The sequence below is a fragment of the Rhinatrema bivittatum genome, chromosome 2, assembly GCF_901001135.1.
Source record: "Rhinatrema bivittatum chromosome 2, aRhiBiv1.1, whole genome shotgun sequence".
Classification (NCBI taxonomy): Eukaryota; Metazoa; Chordata; class Amphibia; order Gymnophiona; family Rhinatrematidae; genus Rhinatrema; species Rhinatrema bivittatum.
Window position 1 is genome coordinate 525,489,450 of NC_042616.1, and position 20,813 is coordinate 525,510,262.

A 20,813-nucleotide genomic window follows, 5' to 3' on the forward strand; every position below is an offset into this window, starting at 1 on the left:
GTGTGCCCACCAAGAGGAGAGGTGCGTGACTGTCAGCGAACAGGCGAGCTAGAACGGAACCAAGGGTACCGGAAACCACTGGAACAAGACAGGAATTGAAGGCCCTCCGGGAAGGATAGGCAGTGCCTAGTGGTCCAGCTCGAAGAAGGCCGCGGGTGGTGTCAAGGCAGGCAGGCCAATAATCACAGGAGGAGCAAAGAGCGTGTCTGAATGGAGCGCAAGGGTCAGAGCCAGGGTATCCATCTGAGAATGGTCAGCCAAAGCAAAGATCAGTTCCAGGTATCAGTCTGAGCATGGTCAAAGGCGAGCAGAGGTCAGTTCCAGGTGTCAGTCCGAGCGTAATCAAAAGCAAACAGAGGTCAGTTCCAAGGGTCAGTCCGAGCATGGTCAAGACAAGTCGAGGTCAGTACCGGGTATCAATCCGAGAAGGTACTACCTTGGTAGCAAGATGAGGAACAGGACTCAGGAATGCAGGAACTCAGGAACAGATGCAGGAACACTGGAATAGAAACAAGGTACACAGGAACACTGGAACAAGCACAGGAACAAGGAACGCAGGAACACTGGAACAAGGTACACAGGAATGAGGATGGCAAACTAGCTCACACAGAGGTGATGACCCGAAAGCCAAGGGACTGAGGAGCAGGACCTTGCTTAAATACTGAGACTAGGTAATATCATCGGGACGCACTGCGGAGGAGTTTCCTGACCTTGGTCCTTTAAAGGGCTGGGCAATCCGTGCATGCCTAGGGGTGGAGTCGAGGCAGCGGAGGTCGCCAAGCCCCTGCCTGAGGCGAGGAGCAAGGCCTGGGACACCGAAGCGCTGGAGGCAGCCAGGGATGCCACTGTCCTGAGCCGGGGGCTCAGCCGACTGGCTGCGGCAGCAAGGGAGGAAGGCCCGGGACTTGCGGAGCTGGGAACAAGGTGAGCAGGACTGGGCGCAGCCTTAGCGCGACTTGGACACGCAAGACTATCATTAATATCATCCATTGTACCTGAAGAATGGAAGGTGGCCAATGTAACCCCAATATTTAAAAAGGGCTCCAGGGGTGATCCGGGTAACTATAGACCAGTGAGCCTGACTTCAGTGCCGGGGAAAAATAGTGGAAACTATTCTAAAGATCAAAATCGTAGAGCATATAGAAAGACATGGTTTAATGGAACACAGTCAACATTGATTTACCCAAGGGAAGTCTTGCCTAACAAATCTGCTTCATTTTTTTGAAGGGGTTAATAAACATGTGGATAAAGGTGAACCAATAGATGTAGTGTATTTGGATTTTCAGAAGGCGTTTGACAAAGTCCCTCATGAGAAGCTTGTAAGAAAACTAAAAAGTCATGGGAAATGAGGCGATGTCCTTTCGTGGATTACAAACTGGTTAAAAGATAGGAAACAGAGAGTAGGATTAAATGGTCAATTTTCTCAGTGGAAAAGGGTAAACAGTGGAGGGCCTTAGGGATCTGTACTTTGACCGGTGCTTTTCAATATATATATAAATGATCTGGAAAGGAATACGACGAGTGAGGTTATCAAATTTTCGGACGATACAAAATTATTAAGAGTAGTTAAATCACAAGCGGATTGTGATACATTACAGGAGGACCTTGCAAGACTGGAAGATTGGGCATCCAAATGGCAGATGAAATTTAATGTGGACAAATGCAAGGTGTTGCACATAGGGAAAAATAACCCTTGCTATAGTTACATGATGTTAGGTTCCATATTAGGAACTATCACCCAGGAAAAAGATCTAGGCATCATAGTGGATAATACTTTAAAATCATCGGCTCAGTGTGCTGCAGCAGTCAGAAAAGCAAACAGAATGTTAGGAATTATTAGGAAGGGAATGGTTAATAAAACGGAAAATGTCATAATGCCTCTGTATCGCTCCATGGTGAGACTGCACCTAACCTTGAATACTGTGTACAGTTCTGGTCGCCGCATCTCAAAAAGGATATAGTTGCGATGGAGAAGGTACAGAGAAGAGCAACCAAAATGATAAAGGGGATGGAACAGCTCCCCTATGAGGAAAGGCTGAAGAGGTTAGGGCGGTTCAGCTTGGAGAAGAGATGGCTGAGGGGGGATATGATAGAGGTCTTTAAGATCATGAGAGGTCTTGAACGAGTAGATGTGAATCGGTTATTTACACTTTTGGATAATAGAAGGACTAGGGGGCATTCCATGAAGTTAGCAAGTAGCACATTTAAGACTAATCAGAGAAAATTCTTTTTCACTCAACGCACAATAAAGCTCTGGAATTTGTTGCCAGAAGATGTGGTTAGTGCAGTTAGTGTAGCTGGGTTCAAAAAAGGTTTGGATAAGTTCTTGGAAGAGAAGTCCATTAACTGCTATTAATCAAGTTTACTTAGGGAATAGCCACTGCTATTAATTGCATCAGTAGCATGGAATCTTCTTGGTGTTTGGGTAATTGCCAAGTTCTTGTGGCCTGGTTTGGCTTCTGTTGGAAACAGGATGCTGGTCTTGATGGTCCCTTGGTCTGACCCAGCATGGCAATTTCTTATGTTCTTTATTTATTTATTTATTATTTTTCTTATACCGAATTTCATGACAAGAATCACATCAACCCGCTTTACAATTAATTAATTTATTTATTTAACACTTTTCTATACCGACCTTCATGGTAGAGACCATATCAGATCGGTTTACATCGAATTGGGGAACTGAACCAAGAACAGTAACCAAAAACAATAGGTTGAACATGAAAAACAAAGTTACATTTAACAGGGAAATTAAACTTGGAAGCATAGACTGCTGGAAGGAAGGAAAGGCTTGAGACAGAAGAAAAATTATTAGTATAAACAATTATAACAATTATAACAATGTGTGTAAAGCAGAGGGTAACATAGTAATCAATATTCCAACATCAAACACAGCAAACAATAGGATGGAAGTGAGAAAGTTACAATAAAACAGGGAGAATTAACTTGGATCTGGAAAAGGGGGAGATAACTGAACAGTATAGTCCTTACATTGCAGACAATTGCATAGTTGTATAGTAAGAATGAATCTATATGATACAGTTGTGTAACGTGATAAAAGGGTGCTGAGTATGAGTGTGGTTTCTTTTTTCTTATATGTTTTTCAATCACTATTGTCTAACAGTATTGGGTGAGGGAGATCTGAAAGCTTTTATATACCGACTAAATTCCCTTATAGTTTAGACACTTTAACGGAGACTCCAGACCCTGCTGCTGTCCCGCCTGAAGCCTGTTGGGGAGATACTGGGTAAGAAATTGGCAAATGATCAACATTGCCTGGACAGCAGAGAAGGGCAGCGCGGACCAAGGCACGGCCCTTGCTTTTCTCCTGCTGCCTGATTAGTGAGGGAGAGAGAGGGGAGGGATTGGGCTGGGGGTTTGCCATGTGAATGAAGAGGTGGAGGTTTGGGTGGAATTATGGAAGAGGAGCTGGGACCAGAAGATTGTTTGTGGAAGTGGGACTAGAGGATGGGAAAATGTGCATGTATATGTGAAGAAGGCCCTGGGTATGGCTGTGTGAAAGCAGCTGAGGGAATTGAGATAGTGTAAAAGAGGAGCTAGGAGGAGAATGGGGTTGTGCACGTATTTGGGGGGAGAGGGCACCTGGGATAGGGAGAGAATGGACTGGGGCAGGAGAGAGAGAGAGAACTGGAGTGGGGATATGAGGGGGAGCAGAGTGGGAGCTGAGAGAGGGATGCTTCTATCTCCCTCTTCTGGATACCTATCCCAGATCTCATAATATCCCTGTTCCCTTCTGGCTCCTCCCTCCTCAAGATCCCCAAACCCCCCTGCCCTCTCTTCCTCTCCCCATCCCTGATTTTCTTTCCTTCTGAATCCTCAAACCTTAATCCTCCCTCACTCTTCTCTCCCCATCCTTGAGATCTTTCTCTCTTCTTCCATATCTATAACCAAGATCCTCTACCCATAAAACTCCCAAAAGGACAAATAAATTACACGGATTCCAGTCAAGTTTGAAAAATTACTTTGTTTTTATTATGCAAATATAAATATCTAATATGCCAAATGATTCAAATTCATGCAAATATGCTGCAGAATTGCCACAGAATTTCCTAACACTTACGGGCCGATACAGTAAAAATCGCGGGAGAGCGGGCAAGCGCACAGGCCACTCTCCTGTGCGTGCAATTCAGTAAATTAATTTATTTAAAATAGAGCCCGCGGTAAAAAGAATGGCGGCTGGCAGTGAGTTTGACAGCCGACGCTCAGTTTTGCCGGCATCGGTTCTCAAACCCGCTGACAGCCACGGGTTCAGAAACCGGACACCGACAAAATTGAGCATCCGGTTTTCAATCCGCGAGCCGCGGGCCTGTTTTAATTTTTTTTTTTTTTTATTTTTAACTATTTTTAACTTTTTGGACCTCCGACTTGATAGTGCCATGATATTAAGTCGGAGGGTGTACAGAAAAGCAGTTTTTACTGCTTTTCTGTGCACTTTCCCAGTGCCGGCAGAAATTAATGCTTATCTTTGGGTCGGCGCTAATTTCTTAAAGTAAAATGTGCGGCTTGGCTGCACATTTTACTTTCTGAATCGCGCGGGAATAACTAATAGGGCCATCAACATGCATTTGTATATTGCGGGCACTATTAGTTTCGGGGGGGGGGGGGGGATTGGACGCGCGTTTTCGGCACGCTATTACCCCTTACTGAATAAGGGGTAAAGCTAGCGCGTCGAAAACGCGCGTCCAAATGTGGGTTAACTGTGCGCTCTGCTGGAGTGCACTTTACTGTATCGGCCTGTTAGTGCAGAATTTACTCCTGAATTGCTGCAGGAAAGAAGGGACTTTGCCTTTACTGTTACTCCTTTCTCCTCTCCTCTGTTTTGTGATTTTTTTTTTCCTTTCTCTTATTTTCTTGTTTTTCCCCCTCCATTCTCTTTTTTCCATATTCTCTTCAATTTTTTCTTCTTTTTCTCTCTATTCCCAATCTCGCTCTCTTTTTGCCATTCATCCTCTCTGTCCCACAATTCTCAAGTATTTCTCCCCTCCTGTTCCTCTTCCAGCTCAGACATTTTATGTGTCCAGCCTCCCCTCCACTGTGGCCCTGCTCCTCCACACAACTAATTCCTGTCAGGGTTAACGTGTTGGAGGGAGAAGGCATTGCTGCCCACATCCACCTCCTCCTCTATGCTATTTCCTGCTCTGCTGCTGCTGCTTGTGAGCCCCATGGTGGGGTGTTTACCAGGTTTCTGCTCCTACCTCAGCCGTTCTCCGCAGCAGTGAAAATAAATTCATCTGAGGTGAGCAGGAGAGCATATTTTTCTATCCCTGACCATCTTTAATTCACCCCTTGGCTCCTCTGCTTTCTGTTCCAGGATAATCCAGCTGTCAAGAGCACCATGTGCCCGCTGTCCATAAACAACCTGCGCCAATTGTTCAGAGCGATGAGTGAGCGTAATGGCTTTGATACAATCATGAGAAAGGTATGCATCAAGGGAAAGGAAAAGTCAAATGTAAGATTCTGAGTGGCATCACAGGAGTCTTTTCGTTGAGTCTAGCACATGAAAAGCTCAGGCTTTGTTATAGAAGAAACTCATTGTACTTGAACCTCATTTGTGGCCAGGTCAGGAACACCCATTGAAATATAGGATTATAATTAGCTTCGGTCTTGTGTGACATTAAAAAAGAAAACTTGTGTAGCTCTAGTGCAGTAGCTTGTGTTACGCATAATTTTTGATGTTCTGTAGAGTCTCATGCATAGCTTTATGCAATGACTTAATTATGGTAATGTGCACATTCCTTTCATCTTTATTTTCTACTTCATGTTTGGCTAGCTATAGATCGGAGGAGTAGCCTAGTGGATAGAGCAGAGGGCTACAAATCGGGGAACTGAGAGTTCAAATCCTGCTCTGTTTGATCTTGGGCAAATTATAAACAATATTGCCATGATAGTGGCCCCTCCTCCGAAAAAAACATTGCAGTTTCTTAGCATCCAGTCAGATGAATCCAGAACAAGTGGGTTATGCACCTCTTCCAGCAGATGAAGACAGAGCAAGCTGATGTCACAGTACATATACTCCTGAAGTGACATCAGCCCAACAGTATTCTCCGTCTCCAGCAGATGGTGAGCATGAATCTTCCTACTGGGGATTGCTTCATTTAAAAAAAAAAGGAGAATTCAGGAAATAAATTCACTCTGCTCTCCTGCAGTGATACCAAATGGTCCCTCCTACAGTTGAGAATTCCTGAGCTAATTTCCATGGTCCCTCAGATGAGTGCCTTGTTTCAGTCGGCATGGACTTAGCTGCTGGAGAATCTGAAAGGCAGTGGGTACAGGAAGCCGAGCGCGGCGGTGAAGGCCCATGCCCTCTCCCCCCACAGCCGGAGCCCGTCTCCATACGCAGCCAGGTAAAGCCAAGCTCCAGTAAGTTTAAAAAATTTTTTTTTAATTATACAGAAACTTACAGGGACTTAGAAGGAAGGGCTTCCTCCTCCCTCGGTCTACATGCTTGGTGCGCCACTCCAACGTTCATCCTGCTCCGTGGGAGGTCGAGAGACATGGGCAGCCTGGCAAGTTGAGCAGCCTCCTGAGGCTAGGCCCCACCACGAGGCTTTTCTGTGCTCACCGTGTGGTAGGCCGCAATGGCTTTTCGTGCGCTTACTAAGGCTGCCCTCCTCAGGATTGTTGATCCGGCGTATGCGTCTAGCTGTGCGTCCAGTTGTGCACTGTTTTTGGGTGCACAGTTGGGCCTTGTAGTCTGTGAACCCACATTAAGCATCGTTTCCTTCTGCGCTCAAGTAGTATTGTGTGCTTAATTTTTTTGGCCGCCTAGGTGTGCGCGCTTAAGTGTTGGACGCATAATTTTTGTACGCCTAGTTGAGCGTTCGGCACATTATCGGCCATAATAGCACCTGTACCTAAAAAGTCTAAGGGGTAGATTTTCAAAATCTACGCGCACGCGCTACCCGGTGCTCGCACATGGACGCGCAATTTTATAACACTCATGTGCTGGTGCGCGCATGTTATAAAATGCCAGGTCGGCGCACACAAGGGGGGGGTGTCTACTTTTGCAGTTGTGCACGGCGACGCATCGGGGCCTTCCCCAGTTCCCTCCCAGTCCGCTCTAATTAAGGAGCGGACTGTGAGGGAACTTCCCAACCCCCTAGCCTAACCTCCCTTCCCTTTTCCCTATCCTGCCCTCCCCCTAACCCTATCCTAACTAGCCCTAATTTTTCTATTTTACCTTTTGCTCCTGCCAAGGAGCAGGAGCAAGTTGCGTGCGCCGGCATAGCGGCAAATGGCTGCTGGGCCGGGCACCTCTAGTCCCGCCTCACCCCCCCCGGACCACCCCTTTTTCAATCTCCGGGATTTACACGCATGGCCGAACCGTTTGAAAATTGGCCCGATATGCGTAAGGCCCGGCCACGTGAGTAAACCCAAGGATTTACACGTGCCGCGGTTTGAAAATCTACCCCTAAGTGTCTTTCTCTTCGCACTGACTGGAATGCCTCCTAGTCCTAGAAGGACTAGGAGGCATTCCATGAAGTTACCAAATAGCACAGGCCACAAGAACCTGGCAATTACCCAAACACTAAGAAGATCCCATGCTACTGATGCAATTAATAGCAGTGGCTATTCCCTAAGAATAATTGATTAATAGCCATTAATGGACTTCTCCTCCAAGAACTTATCCAAACCTTTTTTGAACCCAGCTACACTAACTGCACTAACCACATCCTCTGGCAACAAATTCCAGAGCTTTATTGTGCGTTGAGTGAAAAAGAATTTTCTCCGATTAGTCTTAAATATGCTACTTGCTAACTTCATGGAATGCCCCCTAGTCCTTCTATTATTCGAAAGTGTAAATAACCGAGTCACATCTACTCGTTCAAGACCTCTCATGATCTTAAAGACCTCTATCATATCCCCCCTCAGCCGTCTCTTCTCTAAGCTGAACAGCCCAAACCTCTTCAGCCTTTCCTCATAGGGGAGCTGTTCCATCCCCTTTATCATTTTGGTTGCCCTTCTCTGTACCTTCTCCATCACAACTATATCTTTTTTGAGATGCGGCAATCAGAATTGTACACAGTATTCAAGGTGTGGTCTCACCATGGAGCGATATTAGAGGCATTATGACATTTTCCGTTCTATTAACCATTCCCTTCCTAATAATTCCTAACATTCTGTTTGCTTTTTTGACTGCAGCAGCACACTGAGCCGACGATTTTAAAGTATTATCCACTATGATGCCTAGATCTTTTTCCTGGGTGGTAGCTCCTAATATGGAATCTAACATAGTGTAACTACAGCAAGGGTTATTTTTCCCTATATGCAACACCTTGCACTTGTCCACATTAAATTTCATCTGCCATTTGGATGTCCAATCTTCCAGTCTTGCAAGGTCCTCCTGTAATGTATCACAGTCTGCTTGTGATTTAACTACTCTGAATAATTTTGTATCATCCGCAAATTTGATAACCTCACTCGTCTTATTCCTTTCCAGATCATTTATATATATATTGAAAAGCAGCGGTCCAAGTACAGATCCCTGAGGCACTCCACTGTTTACCCTTTTCCACTGAGAAAATCGACCATTTAATCCTACTCTCTGTTTCCTATCTTTTAACCAGTTTGTAATCCACGAAAGGACATCGCCTCCTATCCCATGACTTTTTAGTTTTAGTAGAAGCCTCTCATGAGGGACTTTGTCAAACGCCTTCTGAAAATCCAAATACACTACATCTACCAGTTCACCTTTATCCACCTGTTTATTAACCCCTTCAAAAAAATGAAGCAGATTTGTTAGGCAAGACTTCCCTTGGGTAAATCCATGTTGACTGTGTTCCATTAAATCATGTCTTTCTATATGCTCTACGATTTTGATCTTGAGAATAGTTTCCACTATTTTTCCCAGCACTGAAGTTAGGCTCTCTGATCTATATTTACCCGTATCGCCCCTGGAGCCTTTTTTAAATACTGGTTACATTGGCCACCCTCCAGTCTTCAGGTACAATGGATGATTTTAATGATAGGTTACAAATTTTAACTAATAGATCATAAATTTCATTTCTGAGTTCCTTCAGTACCCTAGAATGCATACCATCCGGTCCAGGTGATTTGCTACTCTTTAGTTTGTCAATCTGGCCTACTACATCTTCCAGTTTCACAGTGATTTTGTTCAGTTCGTCTGACTCATCACCCCTGAAAACCATCTCCGGAACTGGTATCTCCCCAACATCCTCATTAGTAAACATGGAAGCAAAGAATTCATTTAGTCTTTCTGCAATGGCCTTATCTTCCCTAAGAGCCCCTTTAACCCCTCGGTCATCTAATGGTCCAACAGACTCCCTCACAGGTTTTTGGTTTGGATATATTTTAAAAGTTTTTATTGTGAGTTTTTGCCTCTATGGCCAACTTCATTTCAAATTCTCTCTTCGCCTGTCTTATCAGTGTTTTACACCTAACTTGACAATGCTTATGTTTTATCCTATTTTCTTCAGATGGATACTTCTTCCAATTTTTGAAGGATTTTTTTTTGGCTAAAGTAGCCTCTTTCACCTCACCTTTTAACCATGACGGTAATCGTTTTGCCTTCTTAATGTATGGAATACATATGGACTGCGCCTCTAGGATTGTATTTTTAAACAATGTCCAAGCCTGTTGAACACTTTTAATCTTTGCAGCTGCACCTTTCAGTTTTTTTCTAACTATTTCCTCATTTTATCAAAGTTTCCCTTTTTAAAAGTTTAGTATTAGAGCTGCAGATTTACTTATTGTCCCCCCTTCCAGTTATTAGATTAAATTTGATCATGTTATGATCCCTGTTGCCAAGTGGCCCCACCACCATTACCTCTCTCACCAAATCCTGCGTTCCACTAAGAATTAAATCTAAAATAGGTCCCTCTCTTGTTGGTTCCTGAACCAATTGCTCCATGAAGCAATCATTTATTAGATTTATCACTCCACTGTGTTACTAGATGTTCTAAATGAGGATCTGGTAATTTAGATTTTAAATGCTCAGCTCAAATCACGATTTTATTAAATTTAGGAATAGTTTCCAGAAATGTTCCTTGTTCTCTGAGAGAGACAGATTCCCCTTAGAGAGTTGTAGACAATAGTGTCTTCCCTGTAAATACGCAAATAATTGCCTATGCGATATCCCCCATGACTCTTGTAATTGCTGAAAAGAATAAATGGACACTAATTCGGTATCAATCCATTGTGACATGGAGTGGAATCCTTTACTAGCTCAGTCTCTGAATACCTTACAATCTCTCCCAGGCAAAAAAAGTCATAGTTGCCTTCTAAAGTTATGAATGGGGAGGGAGAGGAATTGCATCCAGTGATTTCTCTCCACCATAACCATGCTTGTGCAAGGCTGTCAACCAAAAAGGTGGCCTAAATAATGAAGCCAGTTTGGTCCCTGGCTTATGAAGTAAGTTAATGGGATGATATGGTGAGGACCAACCTTTCATCAGCTCCTCAACATCAAATGTATTCCAATTAGAAACCCAATCTTGAATGTGACATAGTAGACTTGAAACGTTAAAAACATGCACATCTGGTATGGTTAATCCACGTTGCGATTTCCCCAGCCTGAGCATATGAAATTAGATGCACACACGTTTATGCCCCCCCCCCCCCCCAAATGAAAGAGCCTATAGCTGACTTAAAGGCCAGAATATCTTTGTTTTTAACCCAAAGTGGTATCATCTGTAAACAATAATAGGAATTTAGGGAGTATAACCATCTTTACCAAGATGCACCACCCCATAATCGACAAAGGCAGATCTTTCCATCTCTTCAGCTGCAGTTTGACTTTCTCTAGGAAAGGGGTGAAGTTATAATCATATATCTCCAAATCCCTTCATGCCAAATTGATCCCCAGGTGTGCAAAATTGGTAGAGACCTATCCCAAAAGACTCACAGCTTTAATTGCTGCTAAAGGTGCTTCCACCAAGTATTGACTTAGGGGAGTGAAGACTTATCCAATTATTGGATTTCAGGGGATTTTTTAAATATTTATATGCTTTGTCCCTCAATAAAACATTTTTTCTTCTGAAAGATGTGGAATATGGTTTGTTGATACATGCAAGTCAGAGGTGACAAGGTGTAATGAGAGGGTGAGGAGGTGTTTCTCGATCACTTAGGGCCCTAAGCTGTTAAAAGGTTTATCATAGCATTTTTTTTTTTTAATTTACTGACTTTAAAGTACTCCTAACCTGATTTAAAACCTCTGCTTTGCAAATCATAGCTGGATTGATATGTTTTTAAAGAAGAAAATGGCTATAAAAGTAGTTTGTTAAGACAGAGATAAAAGGAGAATGGTGGAGCAAAAGATCTGAGTGATCCTCCGTCTCCTTCACCTTCAGAATCAAGGGTGGGTTGAAGGCATGTCAGCGGTAGTCATTGAATTGGAAGAAACATTCAGAGAAAATTTACACCAAGTTCGATAAAGATATTAAGAGACAAGGCCAGAGGTTGAAACACATTGGGATAGATGACTGTAGGCAAATACTTCAGTAGCATGGGTTCTTCTTAGTGTTTGGGTAATTGCCAGGTTCTTGTGGCCTGGTTTTTGGCCTCTGTTGGAAACAGTATGCTGGGCTTGATGGACCCTTGGTCTGTCCCAGCATGGCAATTTCTTATGTTCTTATGTTCTTAGAAATAACATTAAAAGCTGCAAATGATAAATATGAAGCAAAAATTGAAGACCTGGAAATTAAATCGTGTAGAAGTAACCTGCATTTTATAGATCTTCTAAAATCAATTGCAGATATTGACTTCCTTGATCTGTTAGAATCGCGGCTGCCACATGCACTAGAGCTTGATGAATAATCTAGCAGACTTCAGAACAAAAGAGCACATCAGTTAGGCCAGTGGGTAACATACCGAAGCAGACTTTGACAAAGGGTCGCCTGAAATCTTAAACTTTGTTCATAAAGCAGAAATTGTATAGTCATAGCACCAGAAAAGAGATCTCCAATATGAAGGGAATAAGATATTAATCATCCAAGCTTACTGTGTGGCTGTTGCCACCAGTCATAGGACCTTCTTTCCCATATGTGCACAAATGGCATAAAATAAAATCAAGTTCACACACTATCTTCTGTTTATTAGCTACCTTACTGACTATTAAAAACACAAGCACACCAAATAATATACCCCAATAGCTTACTTCTCCCCAATAAAAAAAAAATAAAAATTTCCCAAGCAAAACTTACTGATTCCTTTCAGCCACCAGCAAGGTGATTGTCTCCTCTCAGTGCTCCCACTGGATTATGGGTTACTGAGCTTTTCCCTTGAAATATAGATTGTGCTTCTAAGGTAAATTAGTGTAAAACAATCCCTTTAGAGATTTACACTACAGTTAGTTGTCCTGAGTGATTCACTGCTGTTCTGATTAACAAATTATGGTACCTGATCAAATCAATAACACAACCATAACCCCTTTCCAAGGTGAGTAACTGAACTTTTTAACCTTTTTACTTAGGTATACACTGCTCCTAGCATATTTCTAGCTTCTGGCTACCTTTCTTTTTTTAATATACAAACTGTTACAATCCTGCTATCCGCGGCCGGGCCGCCATCATGCCACACTGGGTTTTCACACATGCGGCAGGAGCCGCCCCCGGACCGCCTGTCTTGCCCTCTTCACTGTGGCAGGAGCCGCGGACTTCGGCGTCCTCTTCGTTGCTCGGGCCACTGCCCATGCTGCCCCTCGACAGGCCTGGAGACCTGCTCTGCAGCGGCAGGGATGCCGCCTTGCTCCGCCTCCCATGTCAGGGCCTGAGCGGCCCAGCTCCGGCTCCTCTCTGCTTCAGCGTCTGCAGGGCCGCTGTCCAGGGTCCTGCAGACTTCCTCTTCCTGCTTCTCCTAAGGGGCAGGCCTGCAGCTCTCTTCCCTACTTATAGGGCCAGCCAGGTGTGGCCCCCCTGGAGACTCCTCCCTGGGTGTTGTTCTTCAAGCCCTACAAAAGGGCTCCTCGCTCGTTCTGTCTTGCTTCAGCAAGGGGCTTAGTCCTCCCAAGGACTCCTCGTCTCCATCTTCTGCCTGGCATCTTTAATCTTCATCCATGGATCTTCTTGTATGCTCCGTTCCAGTCCTGATATTCCATTTCAGTCTTGATGTTCTGATGTCTCGTCCCGGTCCAGGTTGCTCCAGGTCCTGAACTACCCATGCCTCCAGAGATTCCTTGCTTTTAATCCAAGTTCCTAGTTCCACGTTTTATCTGCTCCTGAATCCAGTCCTGACTCCGAAGGATCCAAGGGGTTGCTTCACTCCTGTGCTATGAGACCTCCCGAGCCTGTCCCGCTCCCCACATGGTCTGCAACCAGCCATTGGACTGTGTAAGGCGCCAGAGGGCCTTGCTTGCCCCCTCTGTGTCTATGTCCAAGTCCTTATGTCTGTTCCAAGTCTTCACGTCTACTCCAAGTCTTCAAGGACTTTCTTCGTCTCTTCCAAGTCTTCACGCCTGCTCCAAGTCTTTAAGGACTTTCCTTGCCTGTGCTAGCCTCCCAGACTTGGACTGGTTTCACCACAAGGGCACACACTCTCCTCATCCCGCGCTGGAGAGCTCCCAGTTGCGCTCCGTCCCATCGCAGCACAACACAAACACACTAACTTCTGCTTATTAGCTGTCTTACTGACTATGAAAAGCACAAACACACTAAATAATACACCCCAATAGTTTACTTCTCCCCAATTAAAAAAATAAAAAAATGTCCCAAGCAAAACTTTTTCTAGTTACTGATTCCTTTCAGCCACCAGCAAGGTGATCCTCTCCTCTCAGGGTATAGCACATAAAGTGGAAACTCTAGATTGGAGTTTTGTACACAAGAATAGTGTTTCAGTAGCATAGTAAAAGGATGTTTTTCATCTCGGGAATGCCTCAGAAATGAAGCAGAAGAGCAGAGACGTCTATATATGAGGAAGCTTTTTTGAATGAGATGAAGTTCTGCCTTTCCCTGCTTCCAGGAGGATGAAATGCTAGTGGTCTGAGCTATCTGTGGTGAGACTTTGAGAAACCCAATTAGCAACTAGGAACATTTTATATTGTGGTTCTAACAAACCAAAGTCATCTTCCTCATGTTAATATTACTTTAATAAAATATTTTACATTTCCTAATTCAATTGTTATATAGAAGAGCTACTCCTGCATAACTGGCTCAGAGGGTAATACTTTCAAGTTGTTATACACTCTCCTGTTAGTAATGCTGCATAACAGAACAACAAATTAATTCAGGTCTATGGTAACTTGGGCGATAGCAGCTTGGGAAACAGCCAGGAGGAATAAGAAAGCAGACTCTGGTAGTTTCCTTTAATTGCAGTTTATTTACAGAGCAAAGCAAATCAAAGCAAAAATACAGCTCATCTTAACTTCAGGTAACACACAGTTCTTAAAAGTTGCCGATCTTAGCGTAGGATAGGTCTCTGCCTGTTCCGCAGGGCCCATTTAAGCCTTCTAGGCTCAGAGTTCTAATCCTCTGGTGAAAGGCTTCTCCCTTCACCCAGGATTCCCTATGGGTCTGGATCTTCAGGAGGACTAGGAGAGACATCTGTGCCAAGGCCCTTAAGGTGGTCTGAGAGCATTTCTTGTAGATTCCCTCACAAGGGCCAATGAAAAGATCCATGTTCTGAATATTTGTGCAGGTCAGCATGGGCCCAGTACTGAATATGATGTTTCTGTATCTACAGTCTTTGTTTCCGGTGATGTATTGTAGAATATGTAAAGATGGGGGAAGGCTTTATTTTGCCCTCATGTTTTACTAGGTGAATATTATCTCTGCAAGCCCTGGGAAGATTGTATGTGAAATGAAAGTCGAAGAGGAGCACACAAATGTAAACGGCACATTGCACGGAGGTATGACAGCCTCTCTTGTCGATGTTGTGTCAACGGCTGCATTGCTGTACACGGAGAGAGGAAGCGCAGGAGTCAGCGTGGATATGAATATAACGTGAGTGTTGTCCACTGAGCAAGCCGTGAGACATTGTTAAGACGCTGTGAGCTGTTTGGGAAGGGGCAAGGAAGTACAATTTAACTCGTTGAAAATGTAAGATGTGAGGCAAAAATCCCTCTGTGTTCATCCATCTGCTAAGTGCAGTAATCAAGCAGGCCAGCGGCTTGCAGGGAGATGTTTGTTGTATGTAGAAGGCATTGTTAACAGCCTATTTTAGCAGACATAGTAAGCACTTTTACTGCACGCTGTAAGAAACATGCCATGTACTATCTCCCAACTGTGGGGGGAAATAGTGCTCTCTTTAGCACAGTTATGAGCATAGAAAGATTTACTACACCCACATGTATTAAACATGTAAATAGCATGGCAAGGACCTCATTAGTCATTAATAAGCTGGTAGTTTCAGGAGCAAACTTTAGCACAGCCTCTAATCAAAATTTAGCTCTATGTTAGTATTGTTAACCCATGTGCTAGCAATTAGCAGTAATATAACAAGGTAAATGACTGATCCATCCAGCCTGCCCATCTTGAGACTATTCTTGGTTTTCTACCAGGACCAATGTTAGAAAATATTTTTTGGCAAAATACAAGTAAGCTCACACCTCATGTACACAAAATAAAAAGGTTTCAGGCCAATAATACCAATGGACAAATAAATCTTTATATTCCCAAGGAACGGTACCAGAAAATAGTGTGTGCTGCAATAGTATAATCTGACCCACAAAGGGCCTCAAACAGTTGTCAGACACCAGTACAGTTGTTACATCATGTACTGAACTTTAAAGAATTTTTTTTTTTTTAAACTTAAAAAAAATAATTTCCTAAATGAAGAAACTAACAAATTGTACTTAGCTGATTGCCAGTGCCTAATATCCAGGCCGAGCGCACCGTTTAGCCCCCGTTTGGCCATGCGTTTTAGACGCGTTATTATTACCCCTTACACTGTAAGGGGTAATAGTACGTGGAAAACGCGCGGCCAGCCACCCCGAAGCTAATATTGCTCATCACATGCAAATGCATGTTGATGAGCCTATTAGTTAGTTATTTCCCTGGAATACTGAAAGTAAAATGTGCGGCCAAGCCGCACATTTTACTCTCAGAAGTTAACACCTGCCCAAAGGCAGGCATTAACCATAGATGGCACCGGATAAGTGTACAGAAAAACAGAAAAAACTGCTTTTCTGTACACCCTCCGAATTAATATCATAGCGATATTAAGTTGGAGGCCCCCAAAAAAAAAAAAAAAAACTTCTTAAAAAAAAAAAAAATCTGCCTCCGAACCCATGGCTGTCAGTGGGTTCGAAAACAGACGCCAGTAAAATTAAGTGTCGGTTGCTGGACCCACTGACAGCTTCCGCTAACAAGGAGGCGCTAGGGACACGCTATTGTCCCTAGCGCCTCCTTATTAGCACGTGCCTTAATTTAAATACAGAATTGCGTGCCCAGGAGAAGTGCCTGGGCGCGTGTCGGGAGAGCGGGCACTCAACACGGAGCACCGGCTCTCCCGTGGGTTTTTTGTTTTTTTTTTAATCGGCCTGATCCTTCATTATCCCTTTGTTTCATATGCCCAACACAGCCAATATTTTGACAGCACTATGCTCTCTTTATCAGGGGTCAAAATAAACCACTCTGAACAGGTGGTGTTTGAAAAATACAGGTACCAGAATTCAAAAAGTCATGGGACAAACACAAAAGATTCCCAGGAAGATACTAAAGCACTGTAGCATGCACGAAGCAGCACTTACAACCCTGAAAAACCTTGCTGGGTAGACTGGGTGGGCAATTTGTGCATTTTTCTGCTGTCATTTACTATGCTACTATGTTACCATTTCACAGGTTCATTGCTTAAACCTCAACCTTAAACCTCATATCCTCCACTTAACCTTGAAACCTCATATCCTCCACTTAACCTTGAAACCTTGAAATCTCAACCTTGAAATCCACAACCATATCAAGTAGAGATGTGCAGCGATACTGCACTTCGGTTCGGGCTTTTTTTTTTTTTTTCGGGGGATGCTGATTTTCGGGTTAGCATGCACTAACCCGAAATACAAATTTTTCCGAAATTTCAGAAAAATTGGGGATGTGCATTCGTTTTTCATGAATTAGACAATTTCAACGAAATTATCTAATTCGTCCTGGTTCGGGAGAACCGAAAAACGAATGCACATCCCTAATATCAAGTATATCTATAATCTTTCATAGCTCCACCCATTCTTCCCTTCCCCCACTAGCCCTTTACTATGATGATCTGTCCCTTTCCCAAGCAATTTTATATTCTCTAACAGTTTTGGTTGCCACTACTTGTACTCGTAGGCTGTTCCAGGTATTTACTACCCTCTCCGTAAAAACTTGTTTTCTCACATTTGTTTTGCCCCCTTCCTTCCTGCAACTTAACATCATGACCCCCTATCTTTGAATTTCCTTTTGTGATGAGCAACACAGTTGACAAAGCCTCACAGGCAAACCTATGAGGCCTATGCCAACAGTTGGCAATGCTCCCTGAAGAGGGACAGTCTAAAGTTCTATCTGTACCAGCCACCTCCCCTGCAGGTTGAAACCTTGAATTCTGCTGGCTGGTAGAACTTAGATGATAGAGAGAGCAAGAGTCTGAGGGCACACTGGGGTCAGGACAGACAGTAGACTGGAGATACCCGAGACAGGCCAAGGGTCGGGGCAGGCAGCAGATAAGCAGGGTCAGGTCCAATGCAAGAGATCATGTCCAGGAGATCAGGCCAGGGGTGGATGAAGACACCTGAAGAGACACTGGACAAGACTGAGTCGAGGTTGGAGGAGACAGGCTGGGCAAGGCAAGGTTGGACAAGGCAGGCACACGGGAACAGAGGAAGCGAAGCACAGGAACATGGGAACAGCTAAATGCAGGAGCAACATGCTCTGCATTAGGCAGGAGCCCCCTTGCTGAGGGATCATGGGATCATTTTTGGGCAGCCTTTTATAGGAAGAGCCAGTGCGCTTTCATCAAAGGGCGCCATGGGGCTTTTCTCACCACTGGCCCTTTAAGAAGAAGCAGGAAGATGGTGGCGTCCTAGTGCGCTGTGCCATGCTCGACCATATTCCTGCATTTATTTATTTATTTAAAGAATTTATATTTAAAGAATTTATATACCGGGGTTCCTGTATAGTATACATATCACCCCGGTTTACAAGGAACCATAACTATCGCATTGGTGGCATCCGTGCTGTGGAACAAGGCCAGTAATGTCTGGGGAGAATGCAGTGGCTTACAGAGCTGTCCCATGGGCTGCCAACTATAACATCTCTTCCCCTGGAAGGTTTCACTTTCCCATTCTTTACTGTCAAATATTTGAAAATTTTCTATTATGTCCCCATCCCATTCCTTCTGTCCTTTAGCGAGTATGGTTTAGGCATCTTGAGGCCAATATTCAAAGCCATTTAGACGGATAACTCACCAGTGATCATTGTAAAGGGCAAGTGTTGCAATATTTCAGCCACTTGTCCAGCTATAATTTAGCCAGATAAAAAAAAAAAGACGTGTTCTTATCTGTCTAATGTAGCTGAATTTCAGTTATTTCTGGCTAAGTTAGCTGGTCTTGTATGGCCAGATAACTAGCTAGCACCCTTTGATTGTTGTTGTTTTTTGTTTTTGTTTGTTTGTTTTAATCATGGGTCTACCAGCCAAATTTCGAACTCCTCTTCCCTACAAAAGTGCAAACTCACTGCTGGCCAGGAATCCCCCCCCCCCCCGAATGTAAAAATAAAGTAGGTATTGGCTCTGGCCAGAACCAGCCCTCCCCTTACACCCCTACTAAATACACAAAAATGTCTTGCCTCTTTGCTCACACCCCAGCCCTCCTCCCTCCCCCCCCCTACCTATTACTGCCCTCCCATCCACCCAGTACCTGCATGGGGGCTTTCCTTTTATACCAGGGATTGCAGTACATTGTAACCCCCGGGCACTTCCAGCATTACTCTAGTAATAGCCCTGGAAGCATACACTATCAGTGTTAATATTCAGTGCTGGCCTGAACATTTATGCTGGTAGCATACGTGTCCAGTGCTATTGCTAAAGTAACACTGGACACACTCGGGATCACAGTGTACTTTGATCCGTGGTATAAAAAGGGGGACCCACTTCAGGTACTGGGAATGGAGGGGGGGGGGGGGGGGAAGAGATAATATGTTTTTTGTTTATTTAGTGAGATGGGAGGGCCCGACCCTGCCTGTTGCAGATATCCACTTTAATTTTACATTTGGAGGGGTTAGGGCAGGGGTCAGGAACCTATGGCTCGGGAGCCAGATATGGCTCTTTTGATGGCTGCATCTGGCTCGCAGACAAATCTTTAATAAAAAAGTAAAAATCCCAACAAAATCCCCCACCCTCCTGATGCCCTTCAAGATCTCCAAAATTAATTTACAACAACCCCCACCCTCCTGACACCCCCCCCCCCCCAAGACCTGCCAAAAGCCCCTGGTGGTCCAGCAGGCGGTCCGGGAGCGATGTCCTGGACTTGGGCTGTCGGCTGCCAGTAGTCAAAATGGCGCCGATGGCCCTTTGCCCTCACTATGTCACTGGGGTCGACCAATGGTGGCGGTAGCCCCAGTGACATAGTGCGGGCAAAGGGCCGTCGGCGCCATTTTGACTACTGGCAGCCGACAGCCCAAGTCCAGGAGATTGCTCCCGGACCCCCGCTGGACCACCAGGGACTTTTGGCAGGTCTTAGGGGGGTCAGGAGGGTGGGGGTTGTAGTAAATTAATTTTGGAGGTCTTGGGGGGCGTCAGGAGGGTGGGGGGTTGTAGTAAATTAATTTTGGAGGTCTTGGGGGGCGTCAGGAGGGTGGGGGTTTTTGTTATATTTTTACTTTTTGATTAAAGATTTGTCTGCGAGCCCTGGATCACCAGGGACTTTTGGCAGGTCTTGGGGGGGGGGGGGGGTAGGAGGATGGGGGGGTGCAGTAAATTAATTTGGCAGGTCTTGGGGGCGTCAGGAGAGTAGGGGGTTGTAGTAAATTAATTTGGTGGGTCTTGGGGGAGTCAGGAGGGAGGGGGGTTGTAGTTAGTATGGCTCTCACGGAATTACATTTTAAAATATGTGGCGTTCATGGCTCTCTCAGCCAAAAAGGTTCCCGACCCCTGGGTTAGGGTGAGGGTCCTGGCCTGCAGGAAGGTTTGGACTTTATGGTGGAAGGTGGGAATCGGGCCGGAAGGCCCATAATTAATTGTAGGGGTTTTTTTGTTTGTTTTTGTTTTAGAAAGCTGTTTTCAGGATGTTTTCCCTTGGTGCAATAGCTCTAGGCACTGGAGGCTGTTAGTTGTAGCTTTGGCCTATCCTGTCGAGGTTCTTGTAAAAAAGAAAGACTTTGTCTCCTACAACGTTTCTTAGTAAAAGACATTTTCTCCATAATTAATAATCCATGCATCTGTATATGCCATTGCTCCAAGGTGGGGGGCATCCTGATGTATCCATTGTAACAGTATACATTTTGTAATTAAACGCGCTTTACGGATGTAAAATAAGATATTTATCAGTTATCACATAATCATCACAGACATCCAAGAGTCCCAGGGATGCATCTAAAGGTACGGCCCTCCCAGCCCATGTAGAGATAGCAAATGTTGCTTACCTGTAACAGGTGTTCTCACAGGACAGCAGGATGTTAGTCCTCACATATGGGTGACATCATCAGGATGGAGCCCAATCACAGAAAACTTCTGTCAAAGTTTCCAGAACTTTGACTGGCACCTACTGGGCATGCCCAGCATGGCACTAACCCTGCAGCCAGCAGGGGTCCCCCTTCAGTCTTATTTGATAGCTACAGGCAGTGCCGAAAAATAAAATAAAATGTTACGAACCCAACCCTGCGGGGCGGCGGGCGGGTTTCGTGAGGACTAACATCCTGCTGTCCTGTGAGAAC

General features: G+C 44.5%; 1 protein-coding gene across 4 annotated transcripts in view; it reads left to right on the top strand.

The window, feature by feature from the left end:
* Nucleotides 1-20,813, top strand: part of ACOT13 (acyl-CoA thioesterase 13) — a 48,848-nt gene that overhangs the window by 12,626 nt on the left and 15,409 nt on the right. For 3 of the 4 annotated variants that reach the window (XM_029590774.1, XM_029590775.1, XM_029590777.1), the window contains exons 2-3: nt 5,333-5,440; nt 14,731-14,915. In XM_029590774.1, the coding sequence (XP_029446634.1) occupies nt 5,357-5,440; nt 14,731-14,915 (269 nt within the window). In that variant the 5' untranslated portion in view covers nt 5,333-5,356. Of the gene's footprint in view, nt 1-3,178; nt 3,248-5,332; nt 5,441-14,730; nt 14,916-20,813 lie in introns of all 4 variants that reach the window. The other variant, XM_029590776.1, reaches the window with a different exon arrangement.